Source organism: Hypanus sabinus, chromosome 7 (assembly GCF_030144855.1).
Source record: "Hypanus sabinus isolate sHypSab1 chromosome 7, sHypSab1.hap1, whole genome shotgun sequence".
NCBI lineage: Eukaryota > Metazoa > Chordata > Chondrichthyes > Myliobatiformes > Dasyatidae > Hypanus > Hypanus sabinus.
Window position 1 is genome coordinate 36,730,007 of NC_082712.1, and position 21,936 is coordinate 36,751,942.

The 21,936-nt window shown below is 39.9% G+C and overlaps 2 protein-coding genes across 9 annotated transcripts in view; one reads left to right on the forward strand and one right to left on the reverse strand.

Annotated features, from left to right (window-relative positions):
* Positions 1–21,936, reverse strand: part of pde8b (phosphodiesterase 8B) — a 268,785-nt gene that overhangs the window by 60,268 nt on the left and 186,581 nt on the right. For 5 of the 8 annotated variants that reach the window (XM_059974491.1, XM_059974490.1, XM_059974489.1 and 2 more), the window contains exons 3-7: positions 10,319–10,509; positions 9,234–9,332; positions 8,378–8,435; positions 5,136–5,224; positions 1,696–1,774 (exon numbers count right to left, since the gene is read on the reverse strand). In XM_059974491.1, the coding sequence (XP_059830474.1) occupies positions 1,696–1,774; positions 5,136–5,224; positions 8,378–8,435; positions 9,234–9,332; positions 10,319–10,509 (516 nt within the window). Of the gene's footprint in view, positions 1–1,695; positions 1,775–5,135; positions 5,225–8,377; positions 8,436–9,107; positions 9,168–9,233; positions 9,333–10,318; positions 10,510–21,936 lie in introns of all 8 variants that reach the window. The other 3 variants (XM_059974492.1, XM_059974487.1, XM_059974488.1) reach the window with 1 other exon arrangement.
* LOC132396696 (uncharacterized) overlaps positions 1–21,936 on the forward strand; it is a 105,404-nt gene that overhangs the window by 13,922 nt on the left and 69,546 nt on the right. The window lies entirely within an intron of this gene.

Consider the following 21,936-nt stretch of genomic DNA (forward strand, 5'->3'; position numbering starts at 1 on the left):
TCTAAGGCCAGAGGACACAGCCTCAGAATAGAGGGTCATCCTTTTAGAACAGAGATAAGGAGGATTTTCTTTAGTTAGAGAGTGGTGAATCTGTGGAATTCTTTACCACAGGCAGCTGAGGAGGCCAAGTCTTTATATATATTTAAGACAGAGGTTGTTAGATTCTAGATTGGTCAGGTATGAAAGGATACTGGGAGAAAGCAGAAGATTAGGGATGAGAGGAAAATTGGATCAGCCACGATGAAATAGTGGAGAAGACTCGAGTCACATGTCCTAATTTTGCTTCTATGTCTTATTTTCTTAAATTTCTGTCGAAACCTAAACTATGGTTTTCTGTTTGTATTGTTCTCTTCCCAGAAAAGTTTGCTACAGATTACATTATTTAAACACGGTATGTCACTATGGAAAAACATTTCCCAGTAAGAGAGTAATTTTGCCATTTGTCACCAATAACCAATTATTAGGTGAAAGGATGATATTGATCCTATGGGTAGAGCAACGGAATTTATTCCTGATAAATGTGAAATGGTATTTCCTGAAAGTGCTAATAATGGTAGGGACAATGAATGAGGGGGCTTTAGTGAGTTTTGAGGAACAGTGACATTAGTGAAAACATCCAAGAGTCCCTAAAGGTGGCTGCATAGGTAGATAACATAGTTAAAAATGTATGGAGGATACTTGCCCTTACAGTACTAATATAGGACTCTTGCTTTCAGGAACAAAAGGACAATTAGAAATAGAATCAGTGGTAGGCCCAAACACCCTTGTTCCAAGTAGGCCCAGAAGCCCTTGTGCCTACTCCACTATACAGTAAGATGGAAAATCATTTATTGCAGTGCCACTTTCCTGCACAAATCCAATTTCCCTTGATTTCCATAATTAAAAATCAACCAATTTCTGTTTTAAAGATACCGAATGACTGAGCTTTCACAGCCCTTCTGTGTACAAAATACCAAAGATTCAAACTTTTGGCTGAAGTGGGTTCATCTCAACTCAGAACTAAATGGGTTCTAATACAGTGACCCTTGTTTCTTGACATTCAAGCCAGGGAACACATCATTCCTGTAATCATCCTGTTAAACACACAGGAAGTTCGTATATTTATTTTGATCACTTCTAATGCTTCAATTTTATTGTGGATAGGAATATAGGCAAGAAAGGAGTCTTGCTGTGACAGAATTCATTATAGCCAAAACATATGATAATGTTGTAACACGACTGAAAATTCACCACTGTTAAAAGAAATCGAAAATTCACTGACAATACTTAAGAATTAAACATCTCCAAGAAGAAAAAGGGATTGACTGAGAAAGAAATTTGAGATGTGTTACATCCTTGACTGGAAAACACTAAAATCAACTCTTTTCTTATATTTCATCTATCAAGACTGTCATCTATTACCTTGTTGACTGTTGATCTGCACATTTAAAGAATGAGCAAAGCCAGTGGGGAGGGAGCTGTAGATAGAATGCAAATCCTGTTTTTTCTACCAGGTAGTTTTAGTTCTTTAGTTTTTGCAGCTGTTCAGCCGAAGTACACAAACCTCTTTCTAATCATTTGTTCTGAAGAACTGCAGTGGCTTCAGAAAGAATAATATTCAGAGAAGAATACTGAGTTTGCAAAATGAAACTGTGAAAGTAATTCATATAAGCATATCACTTACAAAGAATTTTCATAGTATGGTGATTAGGTTACCTGAATGATATGGTCCTCACTTGTAATCTCTATGGCCTCCTGACAGTGTTCCAGGGCTGCAAATATGGAACTGCAAGCCCTATTAAAATGAACAAGGTTGAACATTTCTGAGTAACAGATGCTTGTATTTAATAGTAAAGATACAAATAAACTGATCTCTAAAAATGGAGGCATAAAGACCAATTATTTCTATCAAAAGGTAAAAACAGATTCAGATTTTTTAGAGCAAACACGAGGAAATCTATAGATGCTGGAAATTGCCCCCCACTACTTTCAAGTCTCTTACTATCTTTCCTTTCGGTTAGTCCTGACGAAGGGTCTCGGCCTGAAACGTTGACAACGCTTCTCCCTATAGATGCTGCCTAGCCTGCTGTGTTCCACCAGCATTTTGTGTGTGTTGTTGTTTGAATTCCCTTCTCCAGCTCTGTATCACTTTCGCCAATCACCTTCCCAGCTTTTAGCTTCATCCCACCCCTTCTGTTCTTCTATCATTTCGCATTTCCCCCTCCCCCCACTACTTTCAAATCTCTTACTATCTTTCCTTTCAGTTAGTCGTGACGAAGGGTCTCGGCCCAAAACATCAACAGCGCTTCTCCCTATAGATGCTGCCTGGCCTGCTGTGTTCCACCAGCATTTTGTGTGTTCAGATTTTTTACCTCATTGTCTAGAATTATATGAACTCTTTAGTTTAGCTCATTGATTTCCTGTGGTACTAGCTCTTCAACACAAGCTGTCTATTTTAATTCCATTCCTCTGTTAATATATTTCCTATTCAAATTATTGTCTTGTTCTATTTTAAGTGTTGCTATGATTTCCTCTACAATACCCTGTGCAGTAAAATGCTTCACAATTTAATTATTATGAAAAATTCTTCAAACCACTTTTTGTTTCTCCAATGAAAATCATAACTTGCTGTTTTGTTACTTTCATCAACCAGTTTGCACTCACTCAAAACTAAGTATCATGTGGAAATCCTCTGCAGTATTCCACCTTAACATCGCCTCCAGTGCAAGGAAGTTGATCTGTAAAGATTTCTTCTTTCATGATTCTAGAACAAGGGTTCCCAACTTGGGTCCAAGGAACCTTGCTTAATGGTATTGGTCCATGACATAAAAAAGGTTGGGAACCCCTGTTCTAGAATAATCAAAGAGTCATAGAAAGGTATAGCACAGAATCAGGCCATTTGGTCCATCTAGTCTGTGGCTAACCACTTCAACTGCTTAGTCCCATCAGCCTGCACCTGGACTTTAGCCTTCCATACCAGTCCCATTCTTATATCTATCCAAACTTCTCTTAAACATTGAACTTGAGCTTGCATGCACTACTTGTGCTGGCAGCTCGTTCCACACTCTCACAACCCTCTGAGTAAAGAGGGTTCTCCTCATGGTCCCCTTAAACATTTCACCTTTCAACCTTAACCCATGACCTCTGGTTGTAGTCCCACCCAACCTCAGTGCAAAAAGCCTGCTTGCATTTACCCTATCTATACCCCTCATAATTTTGTATACCTCTATCAAATCTCTCAATCTTCTATGTACCAAAGAATACAGTCCTAAACTACTCAATCTTTTCTTATAACTCAGGTCCTCTAGTCCTGGCAACATTTTCTCTGTACTCTTTCAACCTTATTTACATCTTCCCTGTAGGTAGGTGACCAAAACTGTACACAATACTCTAAATTAGGCCTCACCAATGTCTTATACAACATCAACAGAACATTTCATCTCCCGGACTCAATACATTGATTTATTAAGGCCAATAGGCTTTTGTTACGACTTTATCTACCTGTGATGCCACTTTCATTGAATTATGGACCTGTAGTCTCAGATCCCTTTGCTCTACTGCATTCCTCAGTGCTCTACTGTTCACTGTCTAAGACCTACCCTGGCTGGACATTCTGAAGTGCAACACCCTGCACTTGTCTGCATTAAATTCCATCTGCTATCTTTCAGCCCAATTTTTTAGCTGATCCAGATCCTGCTGCAGGCTCTGATAGTCTTCCTCACGGTCCACCACACCCACAATCTTGATGCCATCCACAAATTTGCCTCAAGACAGAAAACACCTCCTCCTCTGTAAACTCCATGACATCGCTGCTGCTTTGCCTCGTTTCTACAGACTCTGTGTCTGTCTCCTGAGTAAATACAGATGCAAAACATCCTTTTCTGATCTCCCCCATCTCTTTTGACTCCAAAGGTCCAATATTGTTCCTTGCAATCCTTTTGCTCTTTAATATATCTGAATAATCCCTTGGGATTCCTGTCTGCTAGAGCAATCTCATGCCTTCTTTTAGCCATCCTGATTTCTTTCTTAAGTGTTCTCTTGCATTTCTTGTACTCCTTAAATACCTCATTTGTTCCTGCCTGCCTATACCTGCTATGCATCTCCTTTTTCTTACCCAGGGCCTCAATATTTCTTAAAAACCAAGACTCTCTAAACCTGTTACCTTTCCCTTTTATTCTGACATGCACATATATGCTTTGTACTCTTAAAATGTCACTTTTAAAGGTCATCCACTAACCAAGTACACCTTTGCCAGAAAACAGTTTTTCTCAATCCACACTTGCCAGATCCTTTCTGATACCATCAAAATTGGCCTTTCTCCAATTTAGAATCTCAACCCACAGACCAGACTTATCTCTTTACATATTTACTTTGAAACTAATGGCATTATGATCACTAGATGCAAAGTGTTTCCCCACACAGACTTCTGTCACCTGCCTTGTTTCATTTCCAATAGGAGATCAAGTATCACACACTCTCTTGCTGGGACTTCTGCATACCGATTAAGGAAACTTTCCTTAACACATCTGACAAACTCTATCCCACCTAGCAGAATAACATTTCTTAAACATCATCTTTTAAGTAGCTTCAAACCCTTGACTGATGCCAGAGTTACAGGGAAAAAGCCAAAGAATGGGGCTGAGAGGGATATTAAATCAACCATGATTGACAGAGTAGATGATGGGTCCAATGACCTAAATCTCCTCCTGTGTTTATAGATGGTAATGCTTCCTGTTCTTTGATATACTGAGAACCTGGTCTTCTTCCCATCCCCACCACTGCTCTCTGACATACCAGGGACCCTGTCCTCACAGTCCCTTTGGACTTATTAGCCCAAGTTCCTGTGCTGCTCTTGAATAATAACACAGTCCTTGACACAGTGGGACTCAGGTTCTCTTATTCCATTTGATACACTGGGACTCAGGGACCCCTTTCTCACAATCCTCTGAAATTCATTGTGACCCTGTTTCCTGCACGCCCTTTAAACATACCAATTTCACTGGGCAATTTATATTGCTAATTTGTGACATGTTTTTAAAGAAGTAAACACAGTGTATTAGAGTATTAATAGAAATAACATCCAATGGCCTGGTAAATCCAACTCCGAAGTGCCAAACCATTAATTAATGAAGGCTTACTGTACTTATAATACATACCGCAGTTTGAACTGTAACCGGACTTCTCCATGTTCCAGCTGAATTAATTCATTGTAGCATGCGGTTATATTGGGATTCTCGATGTAGCGCTATGAGCAAAGGAAAATAAGATCAAAGAAGAATATTATAAAATCTGTAACAACAGACCTCATAAATGTCTCTCACAACTCTTTAAAGGGTAAACAGTAATGTACTTCAATTATCCTGGTGGGAATTGGATGCACAAGGAAACAGTAAGCACTGTTGGAGATGCAGTCACATTGCAAATTGGCATTCTCATTGTAGATTACACCACTGAAGTTACTTGTTGTGAGAAGGTGACATTAGAGAACACTGATTTCTCGAACTTCTGGTAATTTCTCCTCCTCCCTTCTCTTTTGTTTTCATACCCCACTCTGGCTCCCACTTACCCCACTTTTGCCTTCTCTTCTCCTCACCTGCCTATCAGCTCCCTCTGGTGCCCCTTCTTCTTGTTTAGCCCTTTACTTTTTCCACCTATCACCTCCCAGTTTCTCACTTCATCTCCCTTCTCCCACCCACCTACCTACCTTCCCCCCTCACTTGGCTTCACCACCACTTGACAGCCTGAACTTCCTGCCCTCTCTCCATCTTTCTATTCTGGCTTCTTCCCCCTTCCCTTCCAGTCCTGGTGAAGAGTCTCAGCCCAAAAACAGCTTGACTATTTATCTCTCTCCATCGATGCTGTCTGACCTGCTAAGTTCCTCCAGAATTTTGTGTGTGTGTGTTGTTCTGGATTTCCAGCACCTATTTCTTGTGTTTGTGAACTTTTTCAAACCAAGTTCATTGCTTGCATCTTCAGGCCTCTCCAATGTTAACAGTTTCAGTTCATCTCCAGTATTAACAAACGCAAAATGCTGGAGGAACTCTGCAGGTCAGGCAGCATCTATGGAGAAGGATAAACAGTCAAGACATTTTCAGGCTGACCCTTCGACAGGACTGCAAAGGAAGGGGGAAGAAACCAGAATAAGAAAGTGGGGGAGAGGGAGGAGTACCAGCTAGAATGAAAAAGTTTAATTGTTTAAGATAAATACTAAACAAACCCTCTGTCCACAGATATTAGATATTCTAATAAATAGAAAGAAATTAGAGAAATGCTGGGGTCTCAATAGTGTCGTGATTTACACTGACATATCATTAAACATAAGGGAGCTCCTTAATAATAAAACCAGAATATATCAAAGAATTAAATTATATAATGCAATGTTCAATAAACGCACCAGGTAGAGTGATTCAAGGCACTTTAATTTGTTCTTATTCACATGGTAAGTCTATAGGCAATAACTGCTGATTGACAAACATTTTTAAACATACTTCACTTAGCCTCGCAGGTTGTATCATTTATATACCCTAGAATCAGAAAGTAGATCTATTTTCTACCTTTGGCACCAAGTGCTCTGCACTATCTTAAAATATTGTTACAGTAATGTAGGAAATATGGAAGGCAAACTGTACGCAAAGTACTACCACCAAATATTAGACAGTGTTATTGATATCAGTTGGGACATGACGGCAAGAATAAAATCTCTAACTTTCTGGTAAATATATTATGGAATCATTAAGGTTAATCTAGGAGGAAAGATAAGACCTTGGATTAACATTCAAACAAAAGCCAGCATCTCCCATTGTAATGCATTTGTTTTATCATTCTGTACACTCATATTTCCTACATAGTTGAAAAAGTTGCTTCTTCTGATTCTCCTTTCCAGATTATTAATAGAACGGCCACCATGCTCATTTTCACACATTCAGCAAAATACTAATCCAAAGCTAAAAATGTACAGAAATACTTTCCAATTAAACTTAACACAATCTGAGCACCACATAATTCTATAAATGAGCTCCATGACCTTTAAATATAAACCTTTAACTCCAGTAAAGGAGAAAACATTTTGTGCAATATCAAGTCAACTATTCATTGTCTTTAACAAAAAGTCTGCACTTTCAGGAAAGTTTGTTTTTTTTTTGTATTATTCTTGCTGTAATTTATGATTATTTAAATAGAACTTTTTGCTTTGTCTATAACTGATGATTGAATTAAATTCATCAAGACTGTGCCGAGAATAGAGCAAGTGTTTTCTGTAGAAATTAAGTTCAGCCTGTGGAGGGCCACACTGATCTATGGAGAATTGAAATATTAACCAAAGCTGGTTAAAGCTGAGCAGTAAAAGATTTTATAAAGGCAATGTAAACCAAACACAAACATTTCTGCATTTGCTTTGCTCCTGGGAGAATTTTGATAAAGTTACCTTGAATGAGGCAGCTAAGGTATGGTATAGATATAATCAGTTACTAAATGATTGGGTAAATAATTAATAATTTACAGAATTTCACCATAGTCTTCTTTGTTAAGAAACAACTAGTTAAAAACAACACAAACAAATGTGACATCCTTCTTGGGACATTCGGTTTGCATTTTTTATTCAGTTATTGAAATACTGCATTCAGGGGAATGAAAGAGGAGCTATTGACATAAAAGAGATATAGAGTCTGATGGCATGGGACAACTGAATTAAATGCTAAGCACACAATAATTAATAGAGTGTACTTCAATAATCATTTCATTTTAACTTTGTCAATTCAACTCAGTTTCATTGTCAAGAGATTTGTGAACACAGTTCAGCACATCGCAGAAACCAGCTAATACTTCTCATTGGCTCAGTAAAGCAGACAACATAATCGCAAACTCTACCCATGCACACATTCTCCCCCTACGTCCCAGAATCCTGAAAGCACGTATCACCAGGCTTGACAGCAGCTTCTTGGCTTCTCGCTGTGATAAAGCTGTCAAACAGTTCCCCGGTATGATAAGATGGACTCTTGACCTCACAATCTACCTTGTCAAGGCCTTGTACCTCTTTGCTTGCCCGCAATGCACTTTCTTTGTAACTATAATGATTTATTCTCCATTCTGTAATGCATTTGGCCCCCCATTCCAGACAGTGATGCAGGCACATATCAAATCAAATTACGTAAGTTCCACATGTTACAGAAAGACGAGTGCACAAGCTATTCATCTCTTTGTTCATCACTTTAAATTGAATAAGTTACAGATGGCAACTGCTATGAAAACTTTACAACTGTACACATTTGGGAAGGAGGGAGAATGCTTATGAAGCTTTCTCTCCCCTTCCTACACCACCAACCCAGATACAACTAAACCTTTAACATTCTCAGCTGAATTGCCACAAATGTGAAACAAGCAACGGAATGGAATTACATACCCTGTTAAAGCCAGCGTTAAGAAGAGGCAAAACAGAAGTCTCCTCTTGATTATTAGACCTGCAGGAAGACACAAGGTGTTTACATATCATTGCTCTGAATACAGTGTTTCATCTGATGCAGCTTAATAAACCACAGAATTGGTAAAAGGTGGTTTCCCAGCATTTCACTCATGGATTCAGCTAAAATCATCATAATTCCCACTGCAAAGTGAGGGGGAGAGGAGAAGAGAGGAGAGAGGAGGTGGGAAGGGGAGGAGAGAGATAGGGAGAGGAGATGAGAGGAAGGAGGGGGAGCAGAGGAGAGAGATAGAAGGAAGAGAGGGACAGAGAGGTGAGAGGAGGCAAAAGAGAAACAGAGAGGAGGAAGATGGCGAGAGGGAGGGAGGTAAAGAGGTGGAGAAGAGTTGGTCTGGGAGTGGTGGGTGTGAAGGGACAATGGCGGGATGGGGAGAATGGGGGGGAGAGTGGGGGAGAGAGAGAGGGGGAGGGAGAGGGGAGGGAGAGGGGGAGGGGAGGGAGAGGGGGAGGGGAGAGTGGGGGAGAGAGTGGGGGAGAGAGAGAGGGAGAAGAGAGAGAGGGAGAAGGGCTAAGGTGTAAGAGTGAGAGAGAGACAGACAGATAGATAGACATCAAATTGGAAAATGATGTTATGGACCATATGGAAAAGCTGGGGCTGGATCAGGGTAACATTGATGTCCATGAAGTGTAGAAGAGAACTCCAGTAACTTACATCTGAGGAACTACAACCAGAATAACTGTGGTTTCTCCAGGGCTTGTGGCTCGAATTGACCTAAAAGTGAAAAAGTAAATTTGACAAACTGGAAAGAAAACAAATGCTCCATCAAATGGGCCTCACTCTCTAGCAGGCAGAACATCACACCGAAGCACATCCTCCTTGTCCCATTTCTCCTTTGCTCGCATTGCCTCTTCCACCACACATTGACCATGTAACATCCTAGGATTAGCAAATGAAACCAGAGTGAATAAGAGAAAAAATATACCCTGTAAATGCTCTTGTCACTACCACCTGTGACAGGCACACCAAGCTCTCAGCTCATTGGGTTTCTGGCTTGACAGCCAGAACTCTGGGTGCTATTCATCTGCAATCAAATCAGGGACCATGTCTTCTTCACTAGAGTTGTAAATTGTCTATTCAATAGTTGGCTGCACACTGGGGAGATCAACAGTGATGTCAACAAGAATTTCATGAAGCTCGACCAAATGTTGTAAATTTGTTAAAACAGGAAATTGGTGAATTACCCAAATAAGACATGCTTCAGTGTCTGAAATCAATAGATTGTTGGGCACTGAGGGATATAAAGGGCACGGGAATGGGTACAAAAGAAGACCCAAATTAGGAACTATGAGAGCTCACGTTTAAAGGATTAGAGTAAAACTCTGATAATGTGGGACATTCATGACTTTGATGGTGCTGGCCCAGCAGATTTTCCAGACAACCAGATGCTACTCTCAATAATACCTCAACACTATTTTATTTCACTTATTTTACATGTTACATGGCAGTATAATACATTCTCCTATGAATTTGGTAAGTTTTGGTAAATTTGGAAGCATGCAAGGACTTCGGGCCAGGGGTCCAGCCTTGTTGTTGATCTCTAAGTATTCCAGAAAGCAACTCCAGCCCTAATTGCACTCCCAACATTGCAGGCCAAACCTCTGTCCTGGAAGCATTCCTGGCTCCGACTGTACAGCCCACCTGTACATCCCAGTCACGCTCTGAACTAATGAGTGAGCCACGTGGTTAACTACCAGGATTTCTGAACAACTGGATACCATATTCTAAGAGTTGCACTGACTGACATCTACTGCTCCTGCTTTTCATGCTGCTGTTTCAATAATTCCAGTATCCATGAGATTGAATATCAGGAATAGAAGCAGCTGATTGACTGAAAATCATTGCCAGAAGGGCTCTTGCCTTACCTGCAAAGGGCTTCAGCATCAAAATATTTGGTGTGTCTGTTGTCAATGATAATAATTTCATGATGTTTCTCCAGAAAGTAATCCAGTGCAGACTCTGGCGACCTTGCGATGTTGCATTTGTATCCAGCTTTATCACATGCCCACCAGAAGCCATCACTCTGACTATCCTCTTTACCGAAGACGAGCAAGACCTACAAAAATGAGTTATATCAGCTTAAACCCAAGCTCACTTAATTTACAGCTCTGCATCTGTACTGAGTCAGCGCACATGATAGATAAAAAAAAGCACTTACTGGAAACCGTGGCACTGATAACTGCAGATAATGAAACTGGAACACTTAACCGAACCTCAATGGTCGAAATGAAATTTGAGGGTGCACTCACATAGTTTAAGATAATCACATTAGGCGCATCTTGTGATGAATGAGATTCCACAAATATATCATCAAACTAGGCCCACTTAATATCAGCTCCTGTACTCCTGTTACAATCAAGGAATTAAATCTTCAATAAAAGATAATCAGAAATTTCATAAACCATGCAAGATGATGTTTTTCCATGGTTCTGGCTTTAAAGTAATCTTTTGACCTGGGTACAAATTTGACTTCTCATTTTCAAGATAAGATTGCTTATTGTCATTCTTCAGTACTGAAGTGAAAGGAGAACGAAATGATTGTTACTCTGACTTCTATGCAGCATATTAAGAAAAAAATATACGGTACATATAAAAACAATCCTATAAAACACTATGTACAAACAGTTGTATGAGTGAATGATGAAGAGACCGTCTGGATGCTTGTTTTGCACTGCTGGTACTGTTAAGTTCTCACAGTGCATCCTTGGCATTAGCACTGGGAAGGGCAGGTAATGTGGCTGGCGTTTAACTGTAAGATGTTCAGAACGCCTGACTGCTAGCTAAAGTAGTGTTTGCTAATGTACACACAGAGTCCACTTCTTTTCGATTTCCCTGACAGGGGTTTCCTATTCGTCCAGAATAGAGGCATCCAGTCGAAGTGAAACGGTGAGTTGGGCATGTTATTGTCTTGCCACGTTTTGCTGAAACGTGAGATCTCCTGTGAGATTGAAAGGAACAGGAGTGCTTCAGGTTTCAAACAACAGCCACCTGGGCCTCTGTCTGATTGATCCAATGGTCACTTGAGAGCAGAACTCTACCCACAATAAATCTTCCAGCAGTCAGGATGACAGCCAGTGTGGTAGTGCCTCAGGGACTGGAGGACTTCTGTGGGGTATTCATCTCTAGCTGCGACCCACCAACCAGAATCCAATGTCTGGTGAACAGTTTGGGACATTTTCAGGAATGCTCTCCGTGCCAACTGAAAGAGCACTGAACTACTTACCCTTAAATACAGTCCCTCTTTAAAAATTAGTAAAATGCAATGAGCAAGTTGCTTAACCTGCATAGCTTATTGATATTTATAGTGCACTTTCACTTCACTGACGTGCTTTGATATGCTGGTTACATGAATGTGTGCTTCTAGTCTGCTCTGATTGTCACTGAGAACATTAGAACACATGTAACACCACAGTTCCAGTGGAATCTTATAGTTTATTGAAGAAGCTATTTTGGATGAAATGTACAATGAAGGGTGTATCTGCCTTCACAAACTGATGTAAAATATTCCATAATGTTTCATTAAGTGTCAGTGGCTCAGCCAACACTCGCTCCTCAAGCATTAGTATCAAATATCGGCTGAATGCATTTGCATTTGTGGTCCTCACCATGTGCAAACTTGCAGAATAGAGACTAAAGGAGCATTCCAAGGATGTGGTACCATTATAAATACTCTTTCTTTAAGCTATTCTTACATTTACTTAGGAAATATATTTTTCAAATATTTTAAAGTAATGACTATCCAAATTAAGCACAGAAATGATTATGTAAGCACGAGAGGGACAGAAGTCTATTAAATCCTTTATTTATAGATTCAAGTGGACACATTTATGAGTACCAAACAAAGAAATGGTAGTACTGGTGTAAATCACTAGGGAAGCTATTGATCTTTGAAAGATACCATCTGATTTGTTCCTCACAGATTTCAAAAGCAAATGGTAAGTCTCAGACACTTCTATTATTTCTGCAATATTGGGATATGACTTGTTGGCGATCTTATCACAAAAATGTTTAACACTTACATATCAAATTCCTGTCTTCACTTTTTACTGGAACTATTAATAAAGTTCAAAATAAATGAGTTGCTGTGGGTACTTAAGTATCATCAGGAGGATTCTAGTGTACGTTCACTCAGCTTCTTGCATCAATGACCATTTCCTAGCCACTGCATTCTGAAATGTTTTCTGAAACCAGAGGGTAAAATTCTAAAAATACTCGGATGACTAGCTGGTCACAAGAGAGTAATGAAGATTCTTTGGTGTCACAGACATTTCTCATGTCATAATGGAGGCAGCTTTTGGCTTTGTGATGTCTCTACTTTTTGTATTTTCATTCAGCTATGCAGACACCACTGGTGGAGCCTAGATGTCACCAGAACCTCTCCTGGTAGTGATATTACAATAGGATGTGAAGATCTGTCTTTCCAGAAGGTTGCAAGGTTCTTCCAAAACATCCCAAATACAATGTCACACATTATTTGGCATTGCTCCACAGAAGCTGTGCCAATGTGTTTCTTTCTGTTCCATGTAGGAACCTCCCAAACTGATGCCTGCACCATCAAATCTGAGCAGAAAAGTAGGTCACTTCAGCAACTTCACCACACTCTTGACTGCATACCGACATAGATAAATCTACTTCATCAGAATCAGATAGAGCCAGGAGGAGCACTTGCCAAGAAACACTCATGATCAGGGTCAAGTAGAGACAGTTGCTATGAAATGGGAACAGCTAGAATAGATGGTCCGAACTTTGTTGTAAATGCTACGGATATTTATAATTCCAGCTCCACTACCACATATGTCTATCAACCCACAGTGTGATGCTTCAGAAAGTAAATTTCCATGCTTTGTAATTACCTTTATAATTGAAAGGACCAAAGAAATCCCCAAAATGAAAATAAGCCGCTGCTAACTGAGCAGCTGAGGAAAATGGTATCTGCAAAAGTAATCATGCAGAAATAGAAACACACACACCATCTGTGAGTAATATTGCAAGTGGAAAAGCACAAATGGAGAATATTGAAATTGTCATCAATTTTACTTATTCTTTAAATAAAAGCCTTCAAAGATTTGAGCAGTGAGTCACAGCAGTGTTAGAAAGAAAGAAAAATCAAAAAAATAATGACAGCTGATTATTGCATTCCACTGATTCACATTCTGCTGTGGCTGATATTGTGGGTCTAATGGGGTTGATGTGTGAAGCCTCTTAAGTAAGGGCATTTCTCACTTCCTGAACTCAGTCCCTCAGTTTTATTGCATGCTCTTGGGATTTAAGTGTGCATCTGAGCTCAAGTAACTGGTGCGTACAGTACATTTGTTTATTTTAAACCTTGTTAAACTTAAAGGCATGTCCAATAATGAAGTAAAAGATAAAGGATTTGGCAAAACCAAAGTTAACAGTTGGATCACATTGTCATTCTTATCTTGACCAAGTGAATGAAAGAACATTGTGAAATGTAAAATGTGCCACCAGATCAGTATCACCTGGCTTACACTATTACATAACAACACAATTTATCCCATTCTGCTATTGTACACTTTGAGAAAAGTTTCAGTCTGGTTCAATTGAAATTAGATCTGAGAATAAAGGAAAAATTAAGATCTACCTAAAGCATATTAATGATTCTACACTGACTTCAGATGCAATGGAATTGCACAAAACACTAATCAAGTGAACTAGAAAATAGATTTAAAATATATGCTTATGGGAATTATAGAAACAGAATTACTCTCAAAACTGGGGCTGAAAATCTTCTTTGCCTTGCATCGAGTTCCAAAGGACCTTTTGAAAGTGTAGACTTCATTGATTAGTACATAGAACTTAGCTCAGGTCCTTCAGCCCACAATGTTGTGCCAACCCTTAAACCTGCTCCAAGATCAAAGTTCAAAGTAAATTTATTGTCAAAGTATATATACAACCCTGAGATTCATTTTCTTGTGGGCATACTCAATAAATCCATAATAGAATAAATGAAGGACCGTACCAACTTGGGTGTTCAACCAGTGTGCAAAAGACAACCAAACTGTGCAAATAAAAAAAAGAAAGAAATAATAATAATAAATAAATAAGCAATAAATAGCAAGAACATGAGATAAAGAGATCTTGAAAGTGAGTCCATAGGTTGTAGGAACACTTCAAAGATGGGTCAAGTGGAGTTGAGCATTCACATATACCCCTCAGGTTCAAGAGTTTGATGGCCAAGGGGCAACTGGGGGAAGGGGGAGGGTTGGGTAACATCTAACCCTTCCCTCCCATACAGCCACACATACAAAATGCTGGAGGAACTCAGTAGGCCAGGTGGCTTCCACGGAAAAAGTACTGCCAATGTTTCGGGCTGAGACCCTTGCTGCCTGGCCTGCTGAGTTGTGTGTGTTGATTGGATTTCCGGCATCTCTTGTTTGTGATTCCTCCACGAGCCTATGTAAGAATCTTTATGGAATCTTCATAATATTTTTTAAAGAGTGAGGGGATGCTGTATTCCTCGCTCACAGGTGATCCCATGCATCACCAGCAGTTAGAGTAGCAGTTAGCTTGGATGGGACTGTGCTGCAGACCAACTAAAATAAAACAAGTTAACATTGCCCTCATGTTCCTTAACAAACTTATCTGTAGAGAACAATGTAAGGATAATTGAAATGTCCTTTAATAATGAGCTCTGCCGGAATTTCCAGTTTATGTGTCTGAAATGCAACTGTCCGTTGAACACATTCAATGATTTCACCCCCCCACCCCCCAACTCAGCTTCACTGATTTCACCTCACCTGCAGCATAGGAATGGCACCTGACATCACTAGTACACATAAACTTTGCATAGTCATTGGAATGGACCATTTGGAAATAGAATAAACTGATAACAGGTGAAATTATTTCCTTGTTTGGTCAAACAACAAATATACCACGAACAATGTGATTGATTGTCTCTGGCATTATAAGATGATAACAAATAGCATAGAATATGTTTGTAAACTGATACCTAAGAACTCTAACAAAATGAAGATCAAAAGCATTTGAGCTACAATGTTAGGGACCTAAATTAAAAATTAACCAGACAAGAATGATTAGAGTGTGCGCTGCAGAACTAACAGGAAAGGGAAAACCAGGCTGTTATGCAAGCAGTCAGGATACTCTATACTGTACATCTACTGAAATTTGTCAGAAGTTTTACATTACGTGTTGAATCTGCGCAAAATTCTAAGAAAATAGAGGCGCCATTGTGTCTTCTTTGTAGTGGCACTTACATGTTGGTCCCAGGACAGGTTTTCTGAAATAATAACTTCAAGGAATTTAAACTTCAAGGACCCTCTCCTATCTTGGAATCATCATTTCTTCATCATTTTCAGCTCTAAATCCAACAACTCCTTCCCTAAATGTAGGACTGTAGCAGCTTAAGGAGGTTCAGTACCACCTTGTTTACATCAAATAAGAATGGAAGAATGGACAATAACTGGAGGCCTTGCCCAAGTGACCTTTATCTTCTGTTTCTTCCTTTTGTCCTTCTCTCCTTCACTCCAGAACAGCATCAGGAAATTTTATATGTGCCTGCTTCTCAGACTCAGCAATGATTTTATCGTAATCTTACTCCTCCTTGCTGCAGGGAACTTTTCCCATGTATTATATTCTCTGCTTCCAGTTCTGGTGAATGAGGGCATGAAGCCCTGATCTTAACCATTGGGCCCTCAACTGTCTCAGTGAAGAACAGTGTCAAACAGGGCTAAGTCATCACCCTGAGAATTTCCTCATCTTCCTTGCTGCAATACTGCATCTTCCTTCCAACTACCTTCCCACTGAAGTGTAGTTAACCTGTAGGACAAATAGGAAGCTGTTCAATTTATTTTACTACTTCTCCAGAACCGGGACACCGAGCTGTACACAGATGATGCTTGCATCTGTAATGTGTTTAGAAGCTGAACTCCATCTGTTCGCTATGACATAAGGGAATGTCATTTTCATTAACATTGGCTAAAATAACTTTGTCAACTAACCGGACCCCACTGCACAATTCTGCCTTCTGCCAATGAACTCAATGACAAGACGCTGGAAACCAGTTACCGCCTTCCACATCTCAGGATCTACCTTTCAACAACATCAGACATTAATGGCAAAATTCACCGTTACCACCAGCATAATCCTTGGTCATAATGATGTGAGTACCTCAAATATGACACAAACCTCATGCCTTTCTGAGTCGCTGTGACCCCTACACTCTTATAGGACATGGATTACCCAGAGGAGGCACCTCAAAACACGGAAGAGATGCCATCAACGCTGCTTCTGTAAAACCTTTCAAATCCATTGACAACTGAAGAAAAGCGACAGCAGGATCCTCTAACAACAGTGACAATTTCAGGGTCCCAATTGGCCTAGAGAAGTTACTTATTTGCCAAACATTATACAGCCAAAATAGGCAGACCACAGTAAGCAACCTCATGGAGGAACTCAGCTGGTGAGCAGCAAGGATCCTGTATCAGGACTAAGAGTGGAGAGGCCAGATGGGCACTATAAAGAGGAGAGGGTGAGTTATTGGACTGAAAAGTGATGAAAGATGACAGGCAGTTTGCACCCAGTAAGGGGCTTGAGTTGTGCAACAGTGGCAGGTGGATGAAGGCAGACAAAGAAAAAAGTGCACAGGCAGAACCCTCAACAGCATTAATGTACAGAAGGATCTTGGGGTCCACGTCCATAGCTACATAAGAAGAGTGGCTGGTACAGAAGGCATAAGGCTCACTCTCTTTCATTGGTCAGGGCAGAGTCACTGAGTATGAAAGTTATATTGCAGCTATATAAAACTCCTTATCTTTATGTACTTTATAAAAGTATATTTAACTTTGGTTCAGCTACACTTGAAGTATTGTGCGCAGCTCTTTGTTGTGCTTTTACAGGAAGGATGTGGAGGCTTTGGAAAAGCTGCAGAAAATGTTTACCAGGATACAATGAGGCCCTCCATTGGTTGGGGTCGACCATATATATTGTGCCTCAGTTATCCATGCGATCCGCAAGCCAGGGTGGTACGATATGGAGAGCAAGATATTGTCCATGCTGCAGGCTCTCCCTCTCCACGCAACTGATCCAAAGGAACGGAAGAAACAGATACAGTTTGGCACTAGCGGTGTCGCAGGCGTTGCCAGTCAGCATTGACCTCAATGTGGAGCTGCCTTAGGGACACCAGCTCTGCATTTTTTCTCAGGGTTTGTTCCTGAAGCCTCCCCCATGAGTGGTTATAGCCAAGGCAGCAGAGATGTGAGATCAGAGCTTTCCTTCTCCTCGATGAGCTGTCAACTATGGATGATGAGTCCCACCTGCACGAAGCGACTGGTTTTAAGGTGCCAGGAACCTGCCTTTGCCCCTTCTCCTCTCAGTAGAAATGATTCCGCCAGGCTTAGTACCTAAGCGACACATTGAGGCCAGGAGCTGGACTTGTTTGTCAGAGGCTATTTGAGATATGTCCATTGGGAGCATTGAATAGGTAGTGGGAGCTTGTCTCTATTACCACCCCTGGCTATAACAACCTCAAAGGAGCTTTACCAGGATGATAATAAGGAGAGAATGGACAAACTTAGGTTATTTTCGCTGTGGCATTGGTGTCTGAGGGGAGACCCAAGGTTAGGAATGTCAAATACTAGAGGATGTGTGAGGGGAGATGCTTAAAGGTGAAGTATCACTGATTTCTTTTTAAACACAGGAGAGATAGATGACCTGGATCAGACAGCTAGTTACAGTGATGGAGGCAGATACAATAGTGCCATTGTAAAGAGGCTTTTAGACAGAGACGTGAATATACAGGGAATGGAGGATATGGATCATGTGTAGGCAGAAAAGATTTATTGGCTCACTATTTTGCTCTCTTTCTGCACTATTTTTTATATATTCTTATTGTAACTTGTATTATTTTGTAATGTATTGAACTGTACTGCTGCCATAATACAACAAACTTCATGACATATGTCAGTGATAATAAAATTGATTCCGATTATGAAGTTTTAACCAATTGTTCCCAGGACAGCTGCACACTCTAATGAAGCTTCCAGAACCGCAACAGGTTTTCCATTTATCCTATCTCCATTCATGATCACCTGGATTGGAAGATTCTCCTGTAACAGACCAAAGGTTCTCAACATTTGGAAGGGAGCTCACTTAGTGTGAAAAAGGCACATTGGGCTCCTGCAGGGTGGGCACACACTGGGATGACAGAGGTAGGCAGTGGGGTCTACATGCTTGCAGACTACTTTCTGTGGTAGAAGTGAAGACCTCACAAATCACCCTTGGAAAGAGGGGATGTGAAGTGTGATGGATACAACAGCCCTGTGTGGGGTAGATGTCAGCTCACTATCTGCATGTACTCCAGTGGGTAGAGGTGGAGGGCTGTGGGACAATGAAATTACGAATGCAGCACAAATTCTAGCAACACAGCTCATGCAACTGAAACACATCACATTTTAAAGTCAGATCAAAACAGTTTACCCCGTTGGTGCCAACCTGTTCTGAAGAAAAGATTTTCAAACAGAAATTTCTTTGTGGAGTCGCAAGTCCTCAGATTACTTCTTCAACCTTGCTCTTCTTCCCAGAGAAGAGGGAGTGATATGGGATATTTTTACGATCGTGTGAAAGGTCAACAGACCTTCATCTTTCCCAACATGTAACTACAGTGTTAACTTGTGAAATTCAACATGTTGTCATTAGAGGTGCCCTCACTGGAGTTTTGGTGATGGTGTCATAACTCACACACAGTAAATTGTCACATACCAACATGAGTTACTACGGTAGCAGTATTTATCTTGGTAGGACTGTTCGATCAAGGCTCTAGACATACAGTCACTGCTACCTCTGTAGCTGAGTTTAGACAGTGGAACTGAAATGGGTGATCTGTGTTCATTGTTTCATAAAACTGCTTAGTTTATTAAAAGCTTCAGGAGGATAATTCTATTGTATATTATTTTTGCTATAGACCATTGTGTTTCTTTGTACCTGTAATTTGTCACCACCCTCTCTCCCATCTGTGAACGTGAGAAATGAGAGTAGGAGAAGCAATTTTGCCATCTTAAACCAGACAAGATCATCTCTCATTCTTCTTAATCTGTTCCGAGTACAAGGCCAACTTTCTCAACCTTTCTTTACATTAGACACTTAATCCCAGGAACCAAGCAGGTGAACCTTTTCTGCCATCTTCACCACAAGTATATTACTTCCTAAATGAGTAGACCAAAACAGTTTACCTTTACTACAGGCATGGTCTCATCAACTGCAGTAAAACAGCCCAATGTTTTTACACCAAATCCTAAAAAACAAATGTAATTCACCCTTCTTACTACTTGCCTGCTTGTAAAGGACTCATGGATCCTGCTATACCATAGCATTCAAACCCTTTCCTGTTAAAAAACAATTTTCTGCTTTTTGGTTCTTCCTGCAAAAATGAATACCTTACGTTATATTCCATCTACAATTGCTCATTCATTTAACCTTTCTATATCCCTTTTGCAGGCTCCTTGTATACTCCTCAGTAGTGCTCTATTATCAGTAAATTTGGTCACAAGATACTCAGTCCCTTCAAAGTCATCAGCAAACACTGTGAATCTTGAGGACAGCGCAGATCCTGGTGACACCCCACTAATTACAGCTTCGCAAATTGAATGAGGTTTACTTATTCCAACTCCTGTTCTCCATTAGTGTGCAAATACTCCATCAACACCGGGGTAACCCAACCTTCTTATGTCATGGACCCCTAGCATTAACCAAGGGGACGGTGGACCCCAGGTTGGGAACATCTGATCTACACTAATGTATTTCTCTTAAAGATATGAGGTTTTATCTTCAGAAGTAACCTATCAAGAAGAATCTCACTGAATATATTCTGGCGTCCTAAATATACTAGATTTATTGGTTCCCCTTTATTCGCTTGTTTATTAAATCCCCGATGCACTTTAATAAATTTGTCAAGTATGATTTTTCCTTTCATAGTCATGCTGAATCTGCTTGATTGTAATAAGATTTTCTAAATGTTTTTCAACTACACTCTTAGTAATGGATTTCACCATGACAAAGAGCAGGCTAACTAGTTTATAATTTTCTGCCATCCATCTCCGTCCTTTTTCTAATAGGGATATTAAATGCAGCTTTCCAGTTCACTGGCACCTTTCCAAAGTTCAATAAGCATTTGTCCTCCGCCGCTCTAACTAATTTTTACACCTTAGGCAGGCAAACAGATCCAGAAGTTTAGTCAGCCATTAGTCCTATTAGTTGCCTAACATATCTCCTTATTTCAAGTTCTTTCTGCCATATTGACCCATGGTTTTCACTAATATGGAATGCTGCTAGTGCTTGCTTCTTACCATAATGTAAGATACAAAACAAATATTACCATTTCCAGTAGTTCCACATTTTCCACTATTAGTACCCAAATCCCATCACTTTTTATACACTTGTAGTCACTCTCATAATTTATCTTCTCCCTCTTTATTATCATTTTAGTCAGGCTTTACTGATTATTTAATCTTTTCCCTATTCCTTGGCCTACCATTAATATTTACAATTCTTTATGTCTTTCCTTTCAAATTTGATAACATCCTTAACTTTCTCAGATGGGCATAAAGAGATCATTCATCTCTTCTAGTCTTTATTTCCCACTTGAATTTATCTTTGTTCAGAGTTACGACACTTCTTTTACAATATCTGCCACTGCTTATCTACAATCTTACCTTTTAATCTAGTTTCCCAGTCTAATTCAGCTAACTTAGCCTTTCCACAAATGTCATTGCCTATAATGAAGTAGCTTCAGATTTAAGTTTCCCACAGTCAAACTGAATATGAAATTCTGTCATGTTGGAGCCACTTTTCCCTGGAGATTCCTCTACTATGAGATCATTATTAATCCTGTCCAGCTGACCAGATCTAAAATAGCTAGATCCTTGCTTGGTCTATTCTTTTAGAAAGCATCCTGATTATAGAACACTTGTGAATGTTTTGACATGATAAAATGCCCTGTCACTAATTGAATTCTGTCACATCATGTTTTTATGTTCGTGTGGTTCAGCCATTGTTAAAAGAATGGATTTGTCACTGTGCTATTTGTCAAAACCCATAGAAATAATGAAGTTAAAAGGCAGGCAGCCAATCATCTAAAGAACAATGATGCCTTTGATTTATTTCACTTTGATAATGCTCCACTCACCAATGTAAAGTTTGTCTCAGAGACACAGCCAAGATGAGAATTTTATAACACAGGCAATACAGTGACACTCCAGTAGATATACTCCCTCACAAACTCCAGTGGTCCATGTAAACTTCTGATCTCCAGCATTCTCCCGTTGACTGTGTGGCTCCTCCCGTTTCAGAATCAGAATCAGTTTTATTATCACTGTCTTTATATGATGTGAAGTGCATGGTTTTGGTTTACATTCATGGAAGAGACACAGACAAGGGGGCACAGCTACAAAATAAAGGACCTGTCATTTAAAACTGAGATGTACGGACATTTCTCTCAAAGAGTAGTGAA